This window comes from Lathamus discolor, chromosome 2 (genome assembly GCF_037157495.1).
Source record: "Lathamus discolor isolate bLatDis1 chromosome 2, bLatDis1.hap1, whole genome shotgun sequence".
Taxonomy (NCBI): Eukaryota; Metazoa; Chordata; class Aves; order Psittaciformes; family Psittacidae; genus Lathamus; species Lathamus discolor.
Window position 1 is genome coordinate 97,979,796 of NC_088885.1, and position 26,637 is coordinate 98,006,432.

Sequence of the window (26,637 nt, forward strand, 5' to 3'; positions counted from 1 at the left end):
TGGCTGGATGGCCGCATACAAAGAGTTTTGGTCAATGGCTCAATGTCCAGCTGGAGACCAGTAACGAGTGGTGTCCCTCAGGGATCGGTGGTGGGACCGGTCTTGTTTAACATCTTCGTCGCTGACATGGACACTGGGATTGAGTGCGCCCTCAGCAAGTTTGCCGATGACACCAAGCTGTGTGGTTCAGTCGATACACTGGAGGGAAGGGATGCCATCCAGAGGGACCATGACACGCTTGTGAGGTGGGCTGATGCCAACCTTATGAAGTTCAACCATGACAACTGCAAGGTCCTACACCTGGGTCGGAGCAATCCCAGGCACAGCTACAGACTGGGCAAAGAAGAGATTCAGAGCGGCCCTGCGGAGAAGGACTTGGGGGTGCTGGTCGATGAGAAAATGAACATGAGCCAGCTTCAGTGTGCGCTCGCAGCCCAGAAAGCCAACCGTATCCTGGGCTGCATCAAAAGGAGCGTGACCAGCAGGTCGAAGGAGGTGATCCTGCCCCTCTACTCTGCTCTCGTGAGACCTCACCTGGAGTATTGTGTGCAGTTCTGGTGTCCTCAACATAAAAAGGACATGGAACTGCTGGAACAAGTCTGGAGGAGGGCCACGAGGATGATCAGGGGACTGGAGCACCTCCCGTATGAAGACAGGCTGAGGAAGTTGGGGCTGTTCAGCCTAGAGAAGAGAAGGCTGAGTGGAGACCTAATAGCAGCCTTCCAGTACCTGAAGGGGGCCTATAGGGATGCTGGGGAGGGTCTCTTCGTCAGGGACTGTAGTGACAGGACAAGGGGTAACGGGTTAAAACTTAAACAGGGGAAGTTTAGATTGGATATAAGGAGGAAATTCTTTCCTGTTAGGGTGGTGAGACACTGGAATGGGTTGCCCAGGGAGGCTGTGAGTGCTCCATCCCTGGCGGTGTTCAAGGCCAGGTTGGATGAAGCCTTGTGTGGGATGGTTTAGTGTGAGGTGTCCCTGCCCATGGCAGGGGGGTTGGAACTAGATGATCTTGAGGTCCTTTCCAACCCTAACTATTCTATGATTCTATGAATTGGAAACAAGGGTGATCTTAATAAATGGTGTTAAACTGCATTGAACTGGAGGGGACGGAAGCAAGGAGCAGAAAGCTAAGACACCTGTTGCAAGCCTCCTTCAAAAGAAACTATACCACACTAATTGTAGGCTGTCATAAAAAGCTTTATAATGCCCCAAAGGCATTGGGTCAATGTGTTAACAATTTGGCTCATATACTTAGTGGAAAATAAAGAGACAAGAACTTTAAGGTATGCTTGTTCCCAGCAAACTAAAAACTTCAGCTGCATAATTTGATGAGTGGCTTTATGCTGCAAATTCCTTTATAGTTACAGATAGAGTGAAAAACGCAAGAACATTGCGGACCTAGTACTGAACCAGTAACACCGAAGGAACAAAAGAAAGATTCTGAGAGGTTCCCAGGAATGAAGGAATTATTGTTACGTAACCAAAGGACCTTTTTTCTTCCTTCTCTGCTTTCAGAAGACAAAACTTCGGCTCTAGTCTCTCTAAAAATAACATCTTTGCTTTTCAGGTGATGTCTGCTCCACTCTCTGAGCGAAGAAGTGTGAGGAAGGACAGCATCTGGGGAGAAGAAACAAAGCCAAGAGCATTTATCGGAAGGTATTAACTATATCAGAAAGAGTACTTCAGACTCTGATTTAATTGAAATCAGGAATGTAGCTGTAGAAAAGAAACATCGTCAGCGTACCCTGGAGAACAGTGCTGAAGTATGTGCTACATTGACCACTGACAATCCATAGAGAGCTGTCAGGTCACACTGTGCTGGCTCTTCTCCATGTTTCCAGCTGCTAAATTACATTATAGTCAGCTTAAAATTCATTAAACGCCTTCCTATTATTACTTTTCCATATAAGCAGTTGTTATAGTTGCTGCAGAGACATTGTGTGATGGTGACAGCAAAGGGAGAGGCCTGAGTAAATATGAATGGGAAAGGAGAGGTGATTTTGACCAGGAAAACGCTTGGGACCCTCTGCTTCAGAATTTAACTGCTCTTCAAAAGATGAATGCAGCTAAACATTAGATTGTGAATTCAGATGCTTAAATGCTCCAGAGATACCTTAACACCGATTGTGGAGGTCAGGTTTTGTTTTTAAGTTTTGTATAAATTCCAAACCAGTCATAGTCACCACTCCGTGAGACTGTCAGTGCGATGATGCTGACCTGGTGTCACTGATAATTACAGGTAATTTCAAGTGCTGCCATTAATTTGCCTTTTTCAATCACTCAGCAAAGCTCACAGGCTTTGTCCTGTATATAATAGTGTTGAAGGTAATAAGATTTCTTCCATCAGGGATTTAAGGAATTGGATTTAACTCAGATTTTTTTTTTTTAAAGCTTTGCATTATTTCTTGCTGCTCTTAATAAAAAGGAATTTTTTAGCATTTTTCACTGATTTCAATGGGAAGCTTTTCCATACTGGGATATGGAGGACCAAAATTCAGGTATTACCAGAAATATACTGTCACTCAGTTCAGAAGAGAAGCTCCTTTGTAGATGGAAGTGGAGGGGAGAGCAGGAGTACTGGCATCCACCTCCATTTAAGCCTTTTTGCATATATGTTCACTTTTAATAAAAGATGAAAATACAAAGACTCTTTGCTTGAATTCAGGCTTTTAATGACATGTCCCTTTGCCAACAGGACAGATGACAGTCCAAGCGCAGTATTAAACGGTATTTTGAAGTCAAATGCTAGTCAAAGTGCCTAGCATGTGCATGTAATGGATGGACAGTATGTGTCCATTCATTACCTCCATCATCTGATGTACATGAGAAAAAAGTATCAAAGGGCCTTCAATAACACCTTTTACCCTGACTGAAAGAACAAACCCCATCAGTTTTTCTGGGAGAGCAAAGTAAGAATCTACTGGAGAAATAAACTCTTATAATCCAAAAAGGAAGATAGAAACCCTTTGGTGACTCATATGACTTAGAGCTGTAGAGACTTTTTAAAACAGTATTCCAATTTCTGCAGGAAGACTTTCAGAATAGCATCACTAAAAATAGCCCAATGCCTTTAAAGACCTACTGTCCATGCCCAGAATTCTTGAAGTAAGCAGACTATTAAAATAATACAGGTCTTACCAGAAAGCCATGCCTCTGCATAGCTTATAAATGGACAGGAGAGTCAGAGGTTCATACACTGGAGTCTTCTGCATGCCATGCAGCTCCTCTATGTACCCAGTTCCCACTGGTATTACCCCTGACCCAGGCTACAGAATGATGCTTCCAGCACACCATAGTCATCTGTGCTGTTGGTTCATTTTGACCTTCGCTAAATATTCTGAGCTGAATTTGGTTTGGTTGACAATCCAGGTGCAGCAGAAGGTATGAAATTTCTTGTTATTGTGGGCTTCCTATGTCTTGGGGCTATAATAGAAGCAGCCAAATCACTATTACAAGTGCGCATCAGGACAACACAAGACTGATGAGACTCTCCTGAACCCAAAGGGCTTCTGTGGAACTCAGTTTATACTGCAGGTTTCCTCAGTGGAATATCTGCTCCTGTGGAGAGACGAGCTGCAGAGCCACCAGCTCTCATTTGGGAGCACTCATTTCACGCTCCCAGGTGGAGCTGTTCTGCCCCCGCATGGCGGGTCACTAGCAGAGCATGGAACCAGACCTCTGCTTCACACGACAAACCCATCATCTCATTGCAAGGCACACCAAACAAAGATTTTATGCCACAAGGAAGGGGACCTGTGCTGGTTTTCAGAGCAGCGTATTCAGTTACAGCTGCACATGCCAGCAAACTGCAGGAGCAAGGCAGCTGGAGGGAGTTTATACAAAATTAATGGCTGACATAAATAGTGATCTCTGAACAGAAAGTGGTCAGAAATGAAGATGCAACAGAAATGAAAGTTGTGATTTACTAGAGGCTTTGTGATGGGTTCTCATCTGCAGTACTGATTTAACAAGATGCGGAATTAAAGGCAGTCTTTGGATAGGATGCAAACTTAGCCTCTGAGTGCAGAGGCCAAAACTGCATATAGGGTGCAATTGGGAAGAAGGTCCCTGATGATGTTAACTGCTCCACAGACACAAAGAATGAGATACAGAGCTAGATACTGGAGATGAGTGAAGTAGACAGTTTCTGTAGAAAAACCCAGACATCCCTTGAGGGAAAAAGGAATATCATGTTAGTAAGGAGAATTAACACACAAAGCATGGAAAGTTCGGAGGAGGATGATGGAACATCCTATGAGATGAGACAGTACATCCCATTTTCCCACCAAGGAGAACCTAGGCAATATCAGCAGTCACAGAGAGCTAAACAGGGGCTCCACTGCATTCAGCTGACTCCTCTGAGAGTGGGAAGAAGATCGTGACTGTTTCCTGAGTACATTCAAAAAAACATATAGAGTTTTTATGTAGGCAGGGGCATCTGGTTTTCACCCCATATGCTACTCTTTTTGGAGTGTAAGTATATAGCTGAGTAAGTGCAAGGGGTTGTTTATATGATGAGCATGTAACAGTCTGAAAAAACACCAGAAACCGGTAGTAATAAATAAATTTTGCTTTCCACCATGGGGCTCCGAATTATCTTTTAAGATTAATTATTTCATTAATCTGCTGATCTTAAATGAGATAGCACTTGTGCAGGGATGGGGGAACGGAAAACCAGTTATCCTTCAAGATTCGCCTGAAGTACACTTACTTCCCAAACATCCAAAACACAAACAAAACAGAGAAACAAAGCCAAAATGAAACACAAGAATACCTCACAAATTCCACCACATCCAGCCGACGTTCTCCCCCTGCAGTGCTTACCGTCAAAGACTCCATACTCATGGATGCTATATTCACTGTCAAGGTAGCCTCTTGCCATCAGACGTAGGGAAGCTGTGACCAAACAACTGAACACTATTCTTGAAAAAGTAAATATGGTAAGTAGTGCAGAAGTGCAGAATTTAGGAGGGTACCTCGGGCCTCATTAGCTCCCCAGTGCTGTGGGGTCCTTTCTGTCTTGAAAAGGTTTCCATTAAAACTCTTCTTACAAGTAACACAATAAGGAACAGCACATAGGTTATCAGTATACCAAAGGATGAAGAATAAAGAATAATTTCCCTGCCCCTGTGACTGACTTCATTAATTGTAGGCTGGAAGGAAAGACAGCAAAAAATAGACTACCGAAAACAAAGGGAAAACGTCTGCCATAAAGAGGTTGCACATCTCAGACTGAAACCTCTGTGTGTCGATGTGTATAGACATGTGCATATATTACCTGCTACCAATTTCTGCTGTTTTCAGTGAATTCCATACTAATCTTTCATACTCAATTTCATACTAAACTTATCTTATGAAACAAAAAAATTGTTGATGAATGTTTTCCTGGCAGCAGCTTGAAGAAAGAGCTTGAGGTGTATTACTGCACATCCAAACTAGTTCTTATCCATTGTTTAGAGTATAATCAGTGACAAATAATTCTGCAGGTACAGAGAAAAGGCACACGTACAACCAGCATGATGAGTTTTCCTGACATGAAATCTTTGAAGGAAGTTGTCCGACAGAGAAAGACTGAAAAGGTGCCAAACGCAACGTAAGCATAAAGGCAGGGCATAGTGCAACCGTGCAGAGCAAGTGATACGCGGGTCTGTTTCTAGGCAGAGAAGATGTCAGTGATTAATCAGTAGTTGGTGGACATTTGCCATCCCAAGCCATGCTATCAACTTTCAATCATACTAAATTTCAGTTTCCACAGAGAAACATGTCAATATTGATGCCCAATGGATTTAGGAAGTACATACAAATACCTGATGTATTATGTATGCACATATATATACATATGCATTTCTTTGAACACACATCCATTTATTTAGAAGTACAAATGCAGAGCCACTGATATATATTTATGTGATTATACACGAATATAATTTTATGGTGGTTTTATATTTGCATTTGTAACTACAGGATAAAAATACTGATATGTATTGGAGATTTCTTTCTATATCCAGAAGAAATAGGAAGCACACAGATAAGATAAAGTTGGATGTAAAGAACTGGCAGCCTGACACACTGAGTAGGCTTGTGCTCTCACTGAAGGTTGGGGCTGCATTAATGTTAGTTTCCTTTCAACCATGACAGGGGAGGAGGGAGGTCTGGAAAGCACCATCTGCTTTTCCAGATTGCTGTTAATCTGCCAATAATTCATATTGGATATAAAGAATTAATGCTATGGGAGAACATTAAAATATACAAAGCTTTCATCTTCAGCATATGGAGCAAAGACCAGCAAAGAACAGGCATCAGGTTGTCCTCATGAGCCAGGAGGGTGGAGAACCCTCAGAAATTTGTCTTGTGGACAAAAGAGAATGAAAACATGGACAGGTATGGAAGAGGAACTGGATATTCCCCTGATAATCAAAGAAAGAAACCTGGAAGCCAACAAAAAGAAAGCTTTGCAAAGAATATTTCAAGGTTGGACTAGCAATGCTGGAGAAACTAGGTCCAAGCCCAGACATGTATAAGAATGAATGAAAACCTGGCTTTGGGGAACATGCAGGCTATGTTTTGCGATCCTGAGATGGCTCCCGTTGGAGCACACTTTAGAAGCAGCGGCGAGCAAAAGGTCACACAAAGGGAACCTGAAGTCACCTGGAAAGGGTGGCATCAGTGAGAAAGCAAAGCATGGGGTGATACATCTGATGTGAAACACTAATCCCATAACAGTTGATTGTGGTTTTTACATTGACCAGCGAAGGTCGACATATGGTGTGCTGGGAAAACTGCCAGCAGAAGTACTGCTATTTTTTTAATGTTTTTAATACAAATGTCAACCTTTCCCTTATATATACAGCTTTATTAGAGAAAGGAGTGCTGGTTACTAGACAGAGTGATCTCTACTGCTTATGACACTTCTGAAGAAGATCTAGGTAGAGTAGGAGTGAAGTACATACAGATGACAGCTCACTGAAATAGGACTATTTTGTCCTGTACCTGGTATTCCAGCATAATACAGGAACCTCTGACTACACCTACCCAAGCAAACCGAGCACTGACAAGCAACCAGCCTCACCATGAAAGCATCAGCATGTGTTCTAGCACAGCTTTGGCCCAGGCAGAATGACACTGCTGATCCCAGCAACGCTTCAAGAGCTGATGCAGGTCAACAGCCACGCCAGATGCACCTAGCCTTTCTGATGGGCAGGACGGCTTAAGGGAGTTGATCTGTACAAACATGACCTCAACCATGCCTGTTGGACCCCAGATCTCAGAGAAGTCCCTGGCCCATTTTAGTTAGCAACTGAGATACAGCCTTTGAGTCCCTACTCCATATATTGTATGTGCCTCTATACTTTGCTCCTATGCCCTCTCTGGAGCAATCTGTCAGTTCCAGCATTTGAATCCAACCAATATAAACAAGTATGAAGGCTTTTGCACGGGCAAACAGAGTATTTTGGATCTGTTATTCTATCCCTCCTCATCCAAGGTGGCAAAGGAACTTTATGAAGATGAATAAATAGCCTTTCAAAGATATAACCTCTGCATTCCCACAAAGCTCCCCAGTGTCCTGTGCAATGTGAAATTGTCTTGTTGCAACAACATTTAAGTTTCACACCAGAATTGAAAGGACTTAGCTACTCTAATACTGGGAAAAGAAAAATCACCCCCGCCTCCGAGGACAGAAAGCTGAAGCAGCAACATAAGTGATCTGGCAGTTCTTGCATAAACAGGAAGGGAAGAATTCCACAAATTTGATGACATGTGCTCTTTATTTTCAGAGTTGTTTGATTGATGAGTGACTGTGAAGGGGTGCTGTGTACGGGGAGCTCTGCTGATGGGCCTTGTGATCCAAAGCTGGAAGGAGCTCTAGACTGACATCACCGCTACCTGATGACAATTTTCTGGCTCTGGGGTTTTTTACTTCTGTCAGACATACTGGATTCTAAACACCATCTCTCCTTCATTTCATATGTCTTGTTTTTCTCCCAGCTACCCCTTCCCCCCTTCTCCTCTGAGTTTTCTTACAGCGTAAAACGTGTGAATGGGAATGGGTTGTAGTCTGAAATTATGAATGTGGTGTCTGTTCCACTCTTAAGTTTTACAACCCTTGCTTTACACACAGCAAAAACTACCAGCAAAACAATTTGTTTTATTCTCCTCTCCAGTAAGTTTAAGGTTGGAGAACTTCTCAAAAGTTCAGCCTTTGTAAAAAGACTACAAAAAAGGAGCAGGGGCCAGAGGCTAATGCCACAACACGTTAAGACTCTCCATCAGTAAAAGCACAGACTAATGACCCACATTCCAGAAGGGAATTTACTAACCCAGATGGGGTTAGTAAATAACAAAATTTTTGGACCAAATATTATAGCTGGAAAAAAACTCAAAATGGGTAAGATTTCGGACACACAAGCCCTTTAGGGGTTCTTTACCATAGAGTAGTAATGGCTTTAAGTGATACTAGCCTTAATTTCCACAGATACGCAATGAATTTTAAAGGAAAAACTCAGCACAGTAAGTAATGTTCAGTTTACCCACGACATGCAAAGCACAAATTCCAGAAATTACACTTCTGGCTATATGAAATGTACTTACATTCTATGTATCTAACGTATATGTTGTTTAACTTAGTGGTTTGTTTTATGAAAAGAAAATGAAAGACATCATTTGTATAGCTGCTTAATGTTTTATTCCTGGCTGGGTATTTGGACTAGGAAAACAACAGCTTTCCTTTTGGCTGTTAGTGTTTAATTATTCAATGTTAACAGCCAAGAAGTAAGCTGTTAGCCCTCCTCTTCTTCACAGCTTTTCTTTCCCTCGTGGGTCTAAATCTGTCCTTCACAAATATGAAGAACAATTTGAATTGTAGAGACTGCATTTTGGCCTCACAGGAAACAGCCTATGGTTTACATTATTTCCTTTTAATATTGGTGTGGTTTGTTCTCCAGTCTTTTAAAATGATACAGTAGCTGCTTCACTGCCTCTGTCATTGATGTTCTTCTTTGAACACCGTAACAGACACTCCTCCTTTACAGACCTGCTCTCTTTGGACAACTTCTGAAATGTAATGACTGTTCTGCCCAAATCACTGTATTTACTGCTAGACAAAGTAAATAAACTTCAAATATGGTGGGCTTCCTCCTGCTTCCTCAGACTTTAGAAGCATTTAGAAGTTTTCTCTAAAGACAGCAGATCTTGGTACCAGAGGATGATAACTGCTTGAATCATCCCAAAATAATATCTCATAAAATAAACCACATATTCACTCTACTTGGGTAAAGTGCTTGAAGGCCAAATGTGCAAGTCTTTACCTAAAGACTCAAAAAAGTCATACGTCTTGCTTCTCTAGGATGAGAGCAACTCATGACATAATCACATACCTTCCCGGACCTGGGCTTTCCCCTTTACTCACCTCTGAGAAAAACCTCTGGAAACAGATTCATCCGCTCCAGCACCCCTTCAGGACAGGTCGTCCCAAGACACTTTTGCTGTATCAGTCAGGGATATACAACCCTTCATGACTGCTTCCTAATCTTTGCCACTAAATCATTCAGGTTACATTGTAGACTGCTTGAATTCAAGTCTGAAACACTTGAAATGTTAACTGCAAAAGGAACACACCATACATGCAAAGTCACAAAGTTACCATGAGTCTAGCTCAAGTCTGAACAATCTAATGAAAGAATTACCCATCCAGTTACAGTGATGCTAACAAGTCACAGTTCAAAGTATATTCAGTTAAACCTCAACACACACATTTTAATATCTACCCATTTTTCTGGTGGTATGCTTTCCTTTCCACTGCCTCTGTGAGTCTTAACCCTGATAGCTCCAGTGCAGGGGAAGGGAACTGTGAAGTTGTTCAAAGCTGATCAAAAGCTAAAACAAAATAATAGTTACCCGGTCATTAGGCAATCACTATCACAGGCAAACAAGCTAAAAGAAATCTGCAGGCAGGCCAAAGTAAGTCCATACAAACCCCAAAAAGTATAGAGGCCTCAGCTCTTAACTTCAGACAAAGCCTGTGGTCTCTTATAATTAATGGTAACACCACATCTACTGGGCTACAAGGCTACAGATTTTCCTTGAACTGGCTTTATGAAAGAGATCCGAAAGCGTAGGCTTTCGGAGTAAAGTCTCTTCTCAAATTCTCAATTTGAAAAAGCGACACGAGGATTTATGTCTTCAGATCAAATGGGCAAGTGCTGGGGACTGTGAAGCAAACCCTTTCTCTTTGAGATCAGATATTCAATTCAAACTAGATTAGAAGAGACGAAATCACATTGCTCATCAGTCTCTCCAACAAATGTCTGAATTACAAATTTGCCATCATACAGTAAACAAACAGACATTCTTACTCACTGCTAAAGGAGAGCAAAACTGAGATTTCATGGCTGTGAAACACTGCAACACCCTCTTTGATCCAAATAAAAGCTTACTTCTCACCAAAATGAAGCAATCATACTCCTGAAAGGTGCTCGCTGCTCACTTTGTAGCTCAAAACAGAGGAATAAGCAGTGTGAATCTCCACGATAATCAACATAATCCTCAGCCTCTGCCTCTATAGCCAAACACAAACGCAGATTTAGACTGAGACTTACCATCTCTGACCTCTCTCTGCATTTCAATGTGTGTTACTTTGAAATAAAATAGTCACTGATTACATAATGCTAATAAAAAGACACCTATGAAACCCATATAAATCTTTGCTTAGCCTTTACTCTTTCTTATGAGGTTATGTGCTTTTCTTATGAGGTCTCTATTTCAAGAAATAAATTACTACCAGGCATGGAATCTCATAGCTCATGAAAGAGGCAACATGACCTTTATTCCTATAATCTTCCAAAAACGTATGAGATTTTAATTCCATCCTAACATGCTTCATGTTATTTCCAGGCCCTGTCAACACTGGCATTTTCATTTACCTCTATACAGGGTCATTGCAGAATCTGGCGAAGAAATTTCCAGCTGCTGATGTTGTGTAGAGAGGTACTAATCAGGAACTACTGAGCTAGCCCTAGACAGAATGCAATCCTGCACCACAAAGACTAACTTCAGAGACCTGCTCAGGGTATTTTAGCAAACATTCTCACGCCCTGAGCCTACAACAGTAGAAAAGAGAAGGCCCAGTTCTTCAGGGCTGTGTCTTTTGTTTGCTACCCATCAACCACATTGATTTGGGTTACTCATTTTGAAAGAAAGGGAACAGGACAAAAAATAATAATTATACCTGTAGAATATTCTGAAAACCGAAATTCACCAAGCAAGATTTCCCATCTGTCCTGTGTAGGGCCAGTATTGCAAAAGGAAGGACACTTGCTTACAGACAGCTAAACAGACTGGGAAAACCCTGCCTTTGTGATTGAAGGATGTCTCCACCTTTTAAACACTGGAAGTTGTTATTGATTCCCCCACCAGATGGAGTAGCATGTACAGTTTTGATGATTCCTGCAGACATGTGATTTACTTATTCGGACTGCATACTGTATTCTTAGCTAATATCATCTACTTGGCTCAGTGAATTAAAAAATTCAAGCTCAAGAGCCTAAAGAAAATCACTAAGAGTCTTCTTTCTTTCCACAACTCTCCAAGACCCTTGATAACCTGAAGTAGGTTCTGTTCACAGTCAGCTCTTTACCTCAACTACTGACCGGCAGAAATATCCCCAGTTTCAGAAGATACAGACATTCAAGTCCATGTCAGAAAGCCTACACAAGAGTCGTACGGTCACAAGGTAATTCAGGTGGGAAGAGACCTTACAAGGTCATCTAGTGCAATCCCCTACCTACAACTCAAAGGTGGGCCACCTATTGGGATCAGATGAGGCTTCCCCAGGCTTTATCCATCGGGTCTTGAAAACATTCAAGGGACAAGACTGAACAATTGCCCTGGGAAACCTGCTCCAATGCTTGACTATCCTCAAGGTGAAAAGGTTTCTCCTTGTATCCAGCCCCTCCGGTTTTATCTTAGACCCATTGGTTCTCATCCTCCTGCTATGTACTGCTATGAAAAGTCTGCTTTCAACTTCTTCATGACCTCTGCATAGATATAGGAAGGCTGCTATCAAGCTTCCCCTTCTCCAGGCTACGGAGGTCCAGTTCCTTCAGCCTCCCCTCTCAGAGCAAGTGCTCCAGACCCTGAACACCTCTGCTGGATTTGCTCCAGTTTATCACTGTCTTTCCTACATTGAGTGTGCTCAAAACTGGACACAGCAAATCTCTTCCTGTAAACTGAAACATTGTGCCATCGCTCTCCTGCATTGTACTGACAGCTCATGCAGAGGCTGACTCAGATGGACTACTTACTTTCATGTCAGGTGCACAGCATTACATAAAGGGATATCTGTAACTTAAATCCCGATTTCTAGCCCAGCCTGTGGCACCGAGTTGCTGTGAGGAGAAAATTCTTCAATTCCCACATTGCTTCCATGCAAGGACAGCACACATCTCATAGAAAACATACAAAAAGTTCACCCCAACTTGACATGTATGATTTTAATGTGACAAAAGAACACATCCCCCTGATGCATTAGGACCAGTTTCAGAAGCAGGTGTGATCAGGCAGGACCTACCAATTGCTTTCAGCTCAGGCTGTATTTTTCCTGGAAAAGGCAGGATGATGCTAGATGGCCTCAGCAGAAACCCAAGCAGTGCTTTCTGGCAATGAACAAAGGTGGACGCATACACAAAGAAATTGGGAGTGGCATTGATGCAGTGCAGAAATTAAAGCGGTGGCAAAGCACTGGCTTTGCTCAGATTTAATTGGCTTTATCCCACACACAGCAACCAAGAACAGGACATACAATTACTGCCCTTCTGTGGAAGCAAAAGGGAACAGCCCAACCACAACCAACATCACAACAGTTCTTCAGTGAATTATATTCCCATACATGAACTTGAGCTACATACAAATGATATAACTCCTCCAAAGTAGCAACTGCAACCAGTGAGGATATCAGGGGAGTGAGTGGAAGCTGTACAACTGTTTAAAGCAGAGGAGAGGTTTAGGGATTAGTCTGGTCAAAATTTGAAGAGAGCAAACCAGGAGAATAAAGAAATGATGGTGATATTGCTTGTGAGAGACAGTATTGTGAGAGCTAGTGAGGTTTTGCTACAAAAAGCTAGTAAATATTAGTGGTTCTTAGGAATTAGTAATATCTCAGACTATTACACTTTCTTTACTATCTTATTTTAAGACAGTATGTAGGTCTGCTTTTATTTAAAACTTACTTCCAGTTCTGCATGACTGTTGTCTTCTGATGGACCTTAACAGTCTTCCAGGGAGACTGTGCTACAGGGGTTTTACCCAGCAGCATCAGCTAAGGGTGAGAAGTGAACAGTAAGAAGGGAAGCACCGCATGAAACCTCTTCTGTCACAGCAGGTGCTAGAAATATTCAGCCTGGGCATGCTAATTAGGCACTACAGTAACACTTCCAAGCCTGGGATCTGATGGTGTTAAATGCACGGTGAAAAAATAAAACTTTGTATATGAAATATTGCTTTGACTCCATACATTTGCCGGTTTACAATAAAGCGATCATTACACCTGGAATGCAAGAACTTGCAGTGCCATCACTCTACCACTTTAATCTGCCTTTGCAGATTTTTCATAATCGGATACTTCTTTTGCTGTAAGTTAGGATGCTGTGTTGGAAATATATGCCAGTTCTTATTACAAGGTTCCCTGTCACCTGATCCATGAATTATCAATAGCAGTATTGTTCCCAACTTCAACATTATTTGAAAGCCACTCTCTTAGAGTAGATGGTGGAGGAACAGGTTCTGTAGCATTAATACAATTGTTTCACAGCATTTTTCATAGAATCATAGAATGGTTTGGGTTGAAGGGACCATGGGCAGAGACACCTTCCACTAGAAAAGCAGGTTTTTGGAGGAAACACATTACAGCTCATTCCTTACCTTAAGTACAAGGAGAGTCTATTTTTCTAATAAAATTTAATGTAATGATCAGTATAGCACCTGGGTATTCATTTCAGGTTTGCAGTAAAGAGCAAGCTTAGAAACGGAACAATAAAAGCATTAGATTTCCTTTTTAACACAAATGCACAGCTGCCTCATCCTCCTCGAACAGATGCTTAGCAGCTTTCCCATTAGCTTCACTATGAGACAGTCAAGCCCATGACACACACACACAAAGTTTGCTAACATTTCTCTAACAGGTTTTCTTTTTATTCCTCACTGGTGACACAATTATTTTCATACAAGACTAAAACTAGGCAAAATTTATATCCATGCAATTTGGTTTTTCCTACTGCATAGGAGTGACTCAGCCATACATACCACAAAATTCCGCCTAGTGATGGCAAGGCACTAACAGACAGATTTCTAACTCTGGGCCGGCACATCCAACACAAAGCAAGTTAAACTGAACTGGTTTAGTGATATCCATGGGGGAGAAACATGCTCTGGCAGCATTTACTGACTTACTGTCTGATTAAAGTGCTTTCCTCAATTGCCAATTACTTTTTTCTTCAAGGATCATGGCGCTCCTAAAACCTCTGGTCTCTGGGAAGTCTGTTTTGATGACCAAACCTGCCAAGCATGTCTTCATGAGGTTTTCGGGTTTCATCACCACTGTACACTCTCAGATTATTTCATCAGCAACATGAAGTTAAAGATCCGTAGCTCAGTCAGCAGCAGCTGTTGAATGCAGGGTTGAATTTAATTTCAAACAATCTGGCACCTACAATGTTAACAAACGCTCCAGCTACTCTAAGTTGCTGTCCAGAGTTCTTCAACTGCCTGAAGCCACTGGCACCTACAGCATATCTCTTCACCTGACACTAAAACAGGTTAGCAGAAGTAAAACCTAGAAATGCCGGTTTGTCACCAATGACTATAGACCAGTCAGCCTTACCTCCATCCCTGGAAAGATGATGGAACAACTTATTCTTGACTCCATCACTAGGCATATCAAGGATGAGGGGGTCATTAAGAACAGCCAACATGGTTTTATGAGGGGGAAGTCATGTATGACCAACCTTATAGCCTTCTATGAGGAAGTGACTAGGTGGAGGGATGATGGTAGAGCGGTAGATGTGGTTTTTCTTGATTTCAGTAAGGCATTTGATACTGTCTCCCACAGCATCCTCATAGATAAGCTAAGGAAGTGTGGGCTTGACGATCAAGTAGTGAGGTGGATCGAGAACTGGTTGAAAGGAAGAAGGCAGAGAGTTGTGGTCAATGGCGCAGAATCTAGCTGGAGGTCTGTGACTAGTGGAGTCCCTCAGGGGTCAGTGCTGGGACCGGTGCTGTTTAATATTTTCATCAATGACCTGGATGAGGGAACTGAGTGCACCCTCAGCAAGTTCACTGATGACACAAAACTGGGAGGAGTGGCTGACACACCAGAGGACTGTGCTGCCATTCAGCGAGACCTGGACAGGCTGGAGAGTTGGGCGGGGAGAAACTTGATGAAATTTAACAAGGGCAAGTGTAGAGTCTTGCATCTGGGGAAGAACAACCCCATGTACCAGTACAGGTTGGGGGTTGAACTGCTGGAAAGTAGTGAAGGGGAAAGGGACCTGGGGGTCCTGGTGGATAGGAGGATGACCATGAGCCAGCAATGTGCTCTTGCGGCCAAGAAGGCAAATGGCATCTTAGGGTGCATTAGAAAGGGAGTGGTTAGTAGGTCAAGAGAGGTTCTCCTCCCCCTCTACTCAGCCTTGGTGAGGCCGCATCTGGAATATTGCGTCCACTTCTGGGCCCCTCTGTTCAAGAAGGACAGGGAATTGCTTGAAGGAGTCCAGTGCAGAGCCACAAAGATGATTAAGGGAGTGGAACATCTCCCTTATGAGGAGAGGCTGAGGGAGCTGGGTCTCTTTAGCTTGGAGAAGAGGAGACTGAGGGGTGACCTCATCAATGTTTACAAATATGTAAAGGGTAGGTGTCAGGATGATGGAGCTAGGCTTTTTTCAGTGATATCCAGTGATAGGACAAGGGGCAATGGGTGTAAACTGGAGCATAGGAAGTTCCACGTTAACATCAGGAAGAACTTCTTTACTGTAAGAGTGACAGAGCACTGGAACAGGTTGCCCAGGGGGGTTGTGGAGTCTCCTACACTGGAGATATTCAAGGCCCGCCTGGACAAGTTCCTGTGTGATGTACTCTAGGTTACCCTGCTCTTGCAGGGGGGGTGGACTAGATGATCTTTTGAGGTCCCTTCCAACCCTTGGGATTCTGTGATTCTGTGACTACAAAAGGTATACAACTATTAGCAGCTACATTCTGGAAGTCTAGAGTTAGCTAACCTAAAGTTAAATCTCACCCTAGAGAGGCGAGGTACGGGTCATTCACACAGAGAAAAGGAATTCATCGAGCTATATATCCTCAAAAGAAGCCAGGTAAAAGTGGAGAGAAAGGGCTACCACTACATGGAGTAGTGGTGTTCCTTAAGTATCAGGAAGGAACAGCTGCAGGTGAACTACCCTGCTTGGATACCAGGACAAATAAAAGACCTCTGTGCTTCCTTCAGAACACAGATGCTTTTTCAGATGAGCTACACAGCCATAGCCACAACAACCTAAACCACAGAGATAAAAGGTTTGCTGCAACAAGTCATTTTACAGAAAACTTTTCCCTTAAAGTGGTCAATCTTCAAGCAACTGTCCATGACAAGAGGCCTTACCTGATGTTCTCCTGTTCTTGAGTTTGCCACGAGGCAGAAAGTGGTTGAAAATCATTTTAACTTGGAGGTAGAAAACACTGGAAGCAGAATTAGCAAAACCATTTTTCTTCCCACAAGTATTGTGAGGTTGTTTCTCTGTTCAGAAGCACAGAGGTATCTCACTCCACAGACCCTTGTTCAATGAAGACAATTCTGTCATTAGTAAGTAATTTTGCATGCAGACAGCAGGGAGATTAGTATTATTTAATTCCACCTGGGACAGAGGAAAGGCTCTAATTCTATTATCCACTACTGTGAGTTCCTCCACGCGTGAGTTTTCAATGTTCTGTAAAGTTTTTTTGCAACCTGCCGCCAAACATGAGATAAAATTGTTAAACCTGTGGCGATCCACATCTGAACTTGGATTGTGTCATAAGCAAAATGGGTGTGTTCTGTTCACTGCTGTTACTACCTGCCATGTCTCTGCATTATCAGAGCATTATCATACTATATGGCACAATTCAGTATGATCAGAAGCCCTCAAAGAGACAACCAGAATAAAAAAGGACGAAGAGAAAGTCACAATACATGTCAAGAATGACATATACCCAGGTACTCAGTAACTTCACACCTGCTCTTCTTTTGCCCGCCTTTCTTTTCACCAACTTCTGAAATCAAAGCAGAAATCACAAATGCCGTACAATTTTCCCCTCCAACTAAAAAATAAAGACAGTCCCCTTTTACAGCTCACATCCCAAGTTAAAAATCATGAATACTCTCAACATATTACTAATGCCAAGTCTACAAAACAATCTTCTACGAAACACACTTAAATAAACAGCTGAGGATGTCAATGCAGCATTATCAAAGCTGGAAATATATAACCTCAGCCTTTCACGAAACAAAAGGAATCTCTTTTCCAATCAAAAAAGACCCCAAGATAAATTTTTCTACCAAACCCCTCACAGAATCCATTAATGTATTTATGAAATCATTTAGCGCTCACCACATGATCTCAGTATACCATCCACTCATTTCCAGCTAACACAGCTGAGGAAGAGAACACAAGCTGTTCTGTTTGCTTCTTTGCAGCGCTGTCATGGTGCAGTTTAATGAGGGTGTACCATCTTACATCTTCAGAGACACATCCTTTTGTATTTCTAAACTGATAAAGCACTGTACACATTTGCATACATCTATCTTTACAGATACATATATAAGGCTGCAGTAAAGGCATTATAACTTACTGTGAACAGTACTGAAGAGAGCTTGCACTAGTTTATGTTATGTCTCATAGGCTCAGAGAGCTTAAGAAACAGCTTGATATAGATGAGACATGGGAAAGAGCTGACAGTTTCTTGTTGGAGGGCAAATTCAGAGTTTGATGTGATAAAAGAAAAAACATCCTTCTGTTGCAAGTGGGCCATGTATGCACGGGACAATCACAAATTATACACTCAAACAACTGCCCTTCCCCTTGGTCCCTTCAAGAATGAAAAGTCATTGAGAGTGATTATCAGAGGCACAGTACTTATCCTGACACAATGTCAAAAGCTGGAAGGAGTTCACACACTATATGCACACTACAAGAAGGCTGGCCCAGATATAACCGACTGGATACCAGTAAATAGTGAAGCCTGGAGGCAGGAAAAATAAAAGCCAATCCCCAACAAAGATTGTTTTTGTGTAGTACAGCTGGCATCTACAGAGCAAGAAGCAGTTCTGAAACATCAGAACTAATGAAGCTCACATACCCACAGATCCATAGCTTGTCTGTGATTGACTGTGGTGTGCAAAAAGGTGCAAGAGCAAAGATTAAAGCTTTTCCTATCATAAGGACATCTAAACCGTCTACCTCTCCCCCTATTCTCCATAGGTAACAAGTTAAAAGTGAGTTTTTGCTCAGAGGGAACTTCTACAGTCTCCCTCTTCAGACAGCTACCTATTCCGCCCAACCCTCAAGAATATGGTCTTTCAGCTTCTATTCCTCTCTTAAATCAGACTGAAGCTGGCTCCTGAGCTCAGATTCATTGCTGGAGGATGGAGAGAAAGCTTAAGCAACACAGATGTTCTCATGTACAGCAGGACCTTTTCCTTATAAAACCCCTTAATCACCTGAGGAATAATGGAGCTTGAGGTTGCAACTTTAAGTCAAGAATAAAAGGTTCTTCTATATTGTCATATCTTCTGCAGAAATACAAGTCCTTCCAGATTTCCTGAACCTTTGTCATTAAGGAGACAGAGTAAAGCTCTTTGTAGACCTAGAGCCCTCTCTGGGACTTAAGTAAATTATAAAGATATTTACAATTTCAGCTCAGCCAAGCCTTGTATTTCAATCACATACGAGTACGCATAAAAAGTCAGTCTTATAATCCCTAGTTGTCTGATATGAAGCTTTGCAAACAACCATCCTTCTTTTCCACCCATTTGTGAAAAGACTAGTTTCCTGTATTACAGACTGGCTCCTATTTATCTGCATGGCCATAATTTATTCACCCAGACCAAACAGAATTTCACACTCATTATTAGCCAAACTTCTGGTAAGTCTCTGCAACCTGCATTTCTTTATCTGTCCTTCTGTGGGGCGGAAGTTCTGATAAACATCAATTGCAAGAATACAGAATTGTACAGGTCATGTACACAAAATGCTAAAAATATGAGCATGAATTATCTAATGCTTTTATGCTGATCATTAAAATGATCACAAATTGAAAATATACAGTGGAAATATCTGTCTTTATCATGCACAAGGAATATTAAAGCAAGCTATGATACTTCACAGCTAGCTGTGTCCAAATACCACTTCTTTCATAAATTAAAGCAGCAAGGGATTTTCTAAACCAGAGAAAAGCATACACTTCCAAAATATAGTCAAGAAGTGGGAAGTAAATTGCGCAAAACTAGAGACATTAGACTCCAACAGTGTATGTAAAAATCTGATACAGGCAATTGTAAAACCCAAAATGTTTAATCAAGAACAGCACTGTCAAAATAGTCATTTTCATACTACACTCAGCTGAATTAAATTTAGGCTGTGCAGCAGTAAGCCTTCCCCGACCCTCCCCCTCCCCGCCCCTTTTCTTTTTCTAAGTTCATAGCTGATTTTGATCTTTAGAAGCAGCCGGATAGCAGGCAAGCAAAAACATGGAAAGCTTTAAATGGAATTACTTGATGTAGCAAATGAGCTTTTAGGACCGGAAGCATTTTGAAGAAAATTTTTTCCTGCTGTGTTAGAAAACCGTATCATCAAAAGAAAAGGTTAACTATTTGGAGATTGCTGTTACCCATTAATCCTTTCCCTTACACTACTCGAATAAAAGTACATTATTCCTGTCCCTTTGAGTCAGCAGCAGAGTCTGTCCACCTTGTCAGTAGAAAAACTGACTTGCATTTGGTCCTTTCTTAGCATTTTCTTTCTTGCCTTAAAATGAAAACACTGACTGTATAGATTTTATTTTCTTGTTAGGCAAAGCATTTAAATTAGGTCCTTATCTCTGCTTTTTAAAATGGTGAGCAAATACACCTATTTGTCTTATTTTCCCTTGTGTTTTTACCTCCCTTCACAAGTGATTTGTGGATCCTTTTCCCTTTGACACATGACTTACTTGGCTCAATTTCCACCACTTTAGTGTATTCTGCCTTTGAGTCACCAGAATTCCATGTTGCTCAACCTTCAATCCTCTGAAAACATAATCCTCCTACCACTGTATTTTGTAAGACAATTTTCAACCCTCTACTTTTACACTAGGCATTATGGCATAAGCATAGCTCAGAGCAATTATCCTGAAGCTTCCTCCTTTCAGAAGTAATAGTACTTTAAGGATTGCTTTAAAGGAAGGTAATGCATGAGAAAGGCTGCTTCTACAATGTGTCAGCAGTCAACACTTGTATCAAGGCTGCATAACCATGAACAGTTTTCCCATTACCAGCTGATATTCAAACAAACTGTAACATGAACAACAGGCTAAAATAATTCTATCCAACTGTTTGGAAAGGCCTGATTTGGTTATCTGAATCTCAACACCACATCAGCAGTGAGAAACATCTGAAACACTAATGCACCGATATGTAAGTACCTTTAAAAAGAAGGAAAATCTGTCGGAATGTTCAAAAGGCAAATAAAGAACACCACCCACAAGGAAACTGGAGACTTAACTGAAGAGCCACTTAACTGTATCTCAGCTTACTTGCATGTCCTGTTATCTAAAACACAGCCATTGCTCTTCAAGTCCTCCCATTCCATTTCTTCCTCACTAAGCCTTCCTTGAAAGAGTCTGGACCTCCAAAAGAAACATGCCTTTGACAGTCGTGCAATTAATCTTTTTAAAATCAATTAGGGACCAGTTCATCCTGTTGTTCCTTCAGTGCAGTTTGAAAAATAAGCATACTTATATACGTTCATGTATAATGAACACCCAGTAAAGTTCAGCTTGCATTTGGGAAATAAATTAAATAAACCCAGCTATTTTTGTGGAGTTAACAGACAAAAACAACCAGCTCAGCTAGTGTACCTCCATTTTATTTCAACAGACATGTTTGCTCCTTCACCTGTCTGTGCACCTGATTTTGCCTCTCCCATTTACAAAAGAAAAACAACCAACCAACCAAAGATCTTCTTGCATAAAATTATATAGCAATGTACAGTATAGAAGAATCTGAACTGTCAAATATTGGGACAGGAGGAAAAATACAGTTAAAACTGTTTCTATTTCCATACACAACTTTTATTGCAGTTCCTGTATTCTGAGTGTACAGATACAAATATAAAATGACCCATGACAAACTTTAAACCTGCCCAAATAGCAAACCAAGAAATAATTCAGTATTAGAGCCAAAGTTGACAGGACTTCAGCAGATGATAGGAAGCTTCCCCAGTCTTTCTCCAAAAACAACCAGGATCCACCGTATTTTTGGTCCAAGATGTATGCTTTAAGCTGGCAGCTGAGTCTACGAACGAGTGTATTTACCCCAGATGTGCAGCATAAACACAGAAGCAATAAAAAGAAGACTCATGACCAAAACTGGAACAGGCCCACTAAAAATAAAGAAAAAAATGTATTAACATAAAAAAAAAAGTTTGCTTTGTCCAAAGGCCAGTCATTATCAGCCAAATGAACCATCAGTTCACAAACAATTGCATGAAAAAACTTATTCTGTTCCCATAGAAATACCTTAAAGTATTAGAAATGAGATATCCATCTCTATCAAAAACTGCTGCTGCCCATTTTTAAAGATAGTTTTACACACCCTAATTGTTACATAACTATAAAGTACAACACATAATAATAATAAATATAAAAATCACTCATTTAAAAAGCCATTAATGGTTCATTATCACTCAATATTGTACAAACAATCTCTGGAAAATTATTAACTGCATTTACTAGTCAGATAGCCACCCGAGCAGAGATGTAGTCAGATTCAAAAACCAACAGAGTCCTCTAGCGGCTAGTAAAATTTTGGCATAAGATTCACATTAGCCTTTTTTTTTCTCCAGAGGTTTCATTTCTTGTGGAAGCAATGGCAACAGTGGGTGAGAAACAGAGACTTTGTCGCTCTGTGTATCTTTCTGAAGGAAACAAAGTTAACTCCATCATTAAATCATTACTCAAAATGTATAAATTAACAAACTTCTGAACTTTTTCCTCCCCATTATTATATTGTTTAGAAATTGTATGGTGATGTTTTTAAAAGCCAGTTTAATCTTAGCATGGTGAGAGACTAAATCAGCAGTTTCCCACTGTGCTAAGATACTGTTATCTGCACTATTACAAAATTACGTGCACTCAGCACTGGTTCATACCATTCACTTCATATAATCTCACTTCTGATTTTCAACATAAATTCTTTTATCCAGCCTGGAGTAACTGGATCCTTCAGGTTACTGTTTATAAGCAGGTATTACTTGAATACAAAGTTAGTAAATTGTTTCCATCCACTTTCAGCTTCTTTCTAACATATTTTTCTATGAGATCATGGTCCATGTACTTCAAATATTCGTAACTGTAATCTTATATTGAGTTTTAAAATTCATTTATTATCCACCATAGCTTTATTGGGGTACGGAGAACCCTGAACAGACACAAAGAATTTAATCACATAAACCAGTGACAAAACATGCAAAATAAAATAAAGTAAAACACACACACACAGTGACTACAAAAGCAACCCCTACCAAGAAGCTTGTTTCACCAAGCAACAGAACATACTTCTTGATCCCCAGTGTTTTATACGTATTTGAAGTTTATGTTCTCCACAATATAAATTGCAATGGTATCAGATGCACAAAATCTTATAATGTACCTGAATTACTATTTAATCCCTTTGAGCCTTTAGTAGTAGTAACATGCAAACTACTTTTTGCCAAAAGCGCATGGCAATAGAGGAGCACCACTAACCAGAACAGAGCAACACAGAAATAAACAAGGGTAGGTTGTTTGTATGTTTGTTGGCTGTCTGGTTGCTTTGAGTTTTTTTAAATTGCAGATGACAAAATAAATAGTTTTCCAATACTGACATGTATCTTATTTCCTCCAGTTCCAAAGACAACTTGCTGAAACCTTGCCATTCTCCTCCATACACCTAATTCTTCTCCACACACCATGCACTTTAAACAAACAGATTCAGGCACCTCTAACAGTTGACACTGTTCATTCTCAGAATGTCTTTCATAAGGTTGTATACTATATCACAAGCCCAAATTGATTCTCTACCCACAGGAAACACTGTCAATAGCTCTTCAAACAAAGCACAAGACAAGACACAGGAACCACAGGTATCAATTGCCACAGAAAGGGCAACAAGTTTGTGTTTAGTCTTTCCTACGAAGTATACAATGCTTGATCTGAGTTTTAAAGAGAAAAATATTGTATCCCACTCTCAACCAGATTCCCCACAGCTCCCTTTTGCTAATATTATTTTAAAAGGCATTCCTATGTTCTAGAATCTTATACTACAGATAAATGTACTTTCCTGAGGCAAACCAAACTTGCTTGTTCAACCTACTCTTCATTTCTGATGTTGAGTACAGCTTCTACATGACGAAAATATAGCTACACAGAATATAAAATCAGAACTAGCATGAAATAACCTGTTCTCAGGTAATTTTATGTTGGTTCTTTTCCACAGTGCTTTCCAGATCCCATATTTTGAACATCAGGATTAAAACAAAACACCATCACGCTAAGCTCTCACACTGTTGTATGCAGAAGCAATCACAAACATTTCTAAAAACTTCATCTGATGCACTTTACTGAGGCAACCACAACCCCTCTATAACCTGCATTTACTTTTAAACCTACCAAACAGGACAAAGAACATAACAATTGGTTGTTATGGAAAAAACATGCATGGAAAAATACATGGAAATTGTAAGAAAGAATGTTGCTCCCAAGCCATGGTTCAGAAAGTGGTACATCTGGTGTGCAGCTGATTTGTAAAACCAAACCACTTTTACAGATGTCCTTCTTCCATTAAAAGCCTGACCATACAGCTACCCACGGCAGCCTGCAGAAAAATCCCCAACCAAGCAAGCAAATAACAAAAAAACCCACCAAAATAAAAACCAAACAACACTCCCAGTGTTCCAAAACCTCAAAGTTTGGAACCACTGTGTTGCGATGTAAACAGAAGGGAAAAATCTACTTACTGACCTGCTTGTATTGAAGTTCAGAACAATTAAGTGGCCATTCAACACCGAAAGTGATACCAAAGGATTCACAATGAAACTTACTAAAATTGGTAAAGCTGCTTTGACAGCTTGTATCACAGCTTGTATCACAGTATTTAAAAAATATAAAAATCTACCTAACAATAAGAACACTTGTTTTTTCTCAGTTTGGTTTTATTAACTTTTAATTGAGCTTTAGTAGACAACATGGAAAATTGTTGCCTTTGTCTATCTTCACAGATTTACTCTAGAACACTATTACTGCTCTTTAGCTTTTCCTTTTCTTAAACTTGCCTCTTTTTTGGATGCAGAATGGAGGAAACAAAACCTGAAGTAGCAGAGCACCACTACTTTAAGGGCTTGTTTTTTAAAGGTTTGCTTTTTTTAAAGTCAAGCACATATGAAAATGAAAAAACACATAAGAGCTTTTGAGGAAGGACTACCCACGGAACAATCACTAACTAGACAACCACAACCCCTTCCCCAAATGTTCTGTTTGCACAGCTGGCAGCAGCCCCCTTAAAGAGCTCCAAAATAAAATACTAATGGATTCTCTTTAACCCAGTAAGACCAAGAGGCCAATAAGTATAACTCTACAGGAAGCACAAACACCCACTGAGAGCATGATTTAGCATGCATCCATACGCTTATATACACCTTTCACCTTTGTTATTCAAGTATCTGGCTGTAAAGCTAGTTTGGGAAAGTGATCTGATTGACTCAAACCAGCCAAAAAGTAAAAACTTAGGCTCTCCTTACAGCTTAAGGGACACTACCACCATTATTTGACCATAATCTTGGAACAGTCACCTTGTAAAAACAGAGATATACCAGAATGCTATTTGCTGTGCAAGCTTAGGTAACATAATTCATCTTCAGCTCTTCAATAAAACCACCTGAGATTCTACAAGCACATGGCATATCAGTTATGTTTTCAAGGGGGTTGAAAGATCATAATACATCTATTAATAAAAAAAACCCTAAAATTTTTAACTAGAAGAGACTAAAAACATGTACAAAGATGCCTAAATTCACTGTGACGAGAAATCTTTCCCAACTTTAAATGGACTGCTTACAGTCTTCAATGACTATTTAAGGCAAGACTAGGCAATTACAAAATATAACTTTCACCTACCTTTTTTAAGCCATTATAAACTTGATAAACTTTAGAACTACCTGTTCAGGTTTACATATTAAGTAAGATACTTTGTCCTAGATCTAATCATCTATCAATTCTGCATGTTTTCCCATGCACACCAAAACACTGATGCCTCAAAGACTGAAAAATTACAGAAGCAGGTGAAATACACAGCCCCCATACCTGCCACCACCCATACACCCAACTCACACTTTGAGCCCTGGAGAGTCCTCAGTGTAGAATCGCCACATCCCACCAGTGCCAGTGGATGTGGCACGGCCTGCACTTCTTGTCCCACAGCTGGCATTTTTCCTTTAGGGTACAACAGAATGAAACAAAGACCAAAACACATTAGTATGCCGGTTTCTAGCACTAAGCACCCTAAGAAACTGTGCAGAAGGAAGACACTTGCATCAGACCATACAATTAGACAAGTGGAGGGCATGATGGTTGGCACAGCACCTCCTAGGGATACAGCCGGGTGCACCGAAGCCCGGTGAGGGCTCCCACTGGAGCTCTGCCCGCACATCCCACGGAAGCACACGGCTCAGCCCCCCTGCCCACCGCTGGGGGTGCCCAGCCACCCAATGCAAAGGACGGGGGGAGAGAAAGAGAGCTGCCCCACTCTGAGCACCTACCTCTGCCGGACAGTGGAGCCCGCCGTGCGGGGAGCCACGGCCTTGCTGGGGGAACGGCCGGAGGAACCGACGCTCGTAGCGCTGGGGTTGGGCCCGGGCTGCAGGAAAAGGAGAGAGCCGGGCGACAGTAAGGGGCGGCGGACACAGCCAAGGGAGAGGGGCCGCCTCAGCCGCCCCCCGCCTCGGGCAGGACCTCACCATGGCGGCAGTACCGACGCTGGCTCAGGAGTCGAGACGACTTCACACACGCTCCCGAACGGCTGCTCCGGCCACGTCCCTGCCCGCAGCAAGCCCCACCTCCCACCGCGCCTCCAGGGCCCTGCGGCTAACCGCGATGATGCCTGAGCACCGCAGGCCTCTTTTCCCTCCCTACCCTGCTCCTTAACCCGTTTCCGGGCCAGCAGGCTCTCCATAGCTCCTCGGTAGAGTTCTCTCCCTCACCAGCGACCAGGCCGGGCCGGCCGAGTAGAGAACTCGTGAGGCGAAGCGACAGGCAGCCCCGGGACAGCCCGATGGGAGGGAGGAAGGCAGGGCCCTGGGAGAAGGCTGACGTGTCTCCTGCGGTGGC

General features: G+C 41.6%; 1 protein-coding gene across 2 annotated transcripts; it reads right to left on the reverse strand.

Annotated features, from left to right (window-relative positions):
- Positions 1-1,179: 1,179 nt before the first annotated feature.
- SEC61B (SEC61 translocon subunit beta) lies at positions 1,180-26,382 on the reverse strand. 2 transcript variants are annotated; one of them, XM_065667843.1, is made up of 4 exons: positions 26,268-26,382; positions 26,070-26,167; positions 25,642-25,743; positions 1,180-1,620 (listed from the first exon to the last, which is right to left on the reverse strand). In XM_065667843.1, exons 1-4 carry the CDS (start codon positions 26,268-26,270, stop codon positions 1,545-1,547), a joined length of 279 nt encoding a protein of 92 aa, XP_065523915.1. In that variant the 5' UTR covers positions 26,271-26,382; the 3' UTR covers positions 1,180-1,544. The 2 variants fall into 2 exon arrangements, with proteins under 2 accessions (XP_065523915.1, XP_065523914.1); XM_065667842.1 differs by lacking the exon at positions 1,180-1,620 and adding an exon at positions 21,327-21,659 and having other exon boundaries at positions 26,268-26,376.
- Between the last annotated feature and the right edge of the window lie 255 nt (positions 26,383-26,637).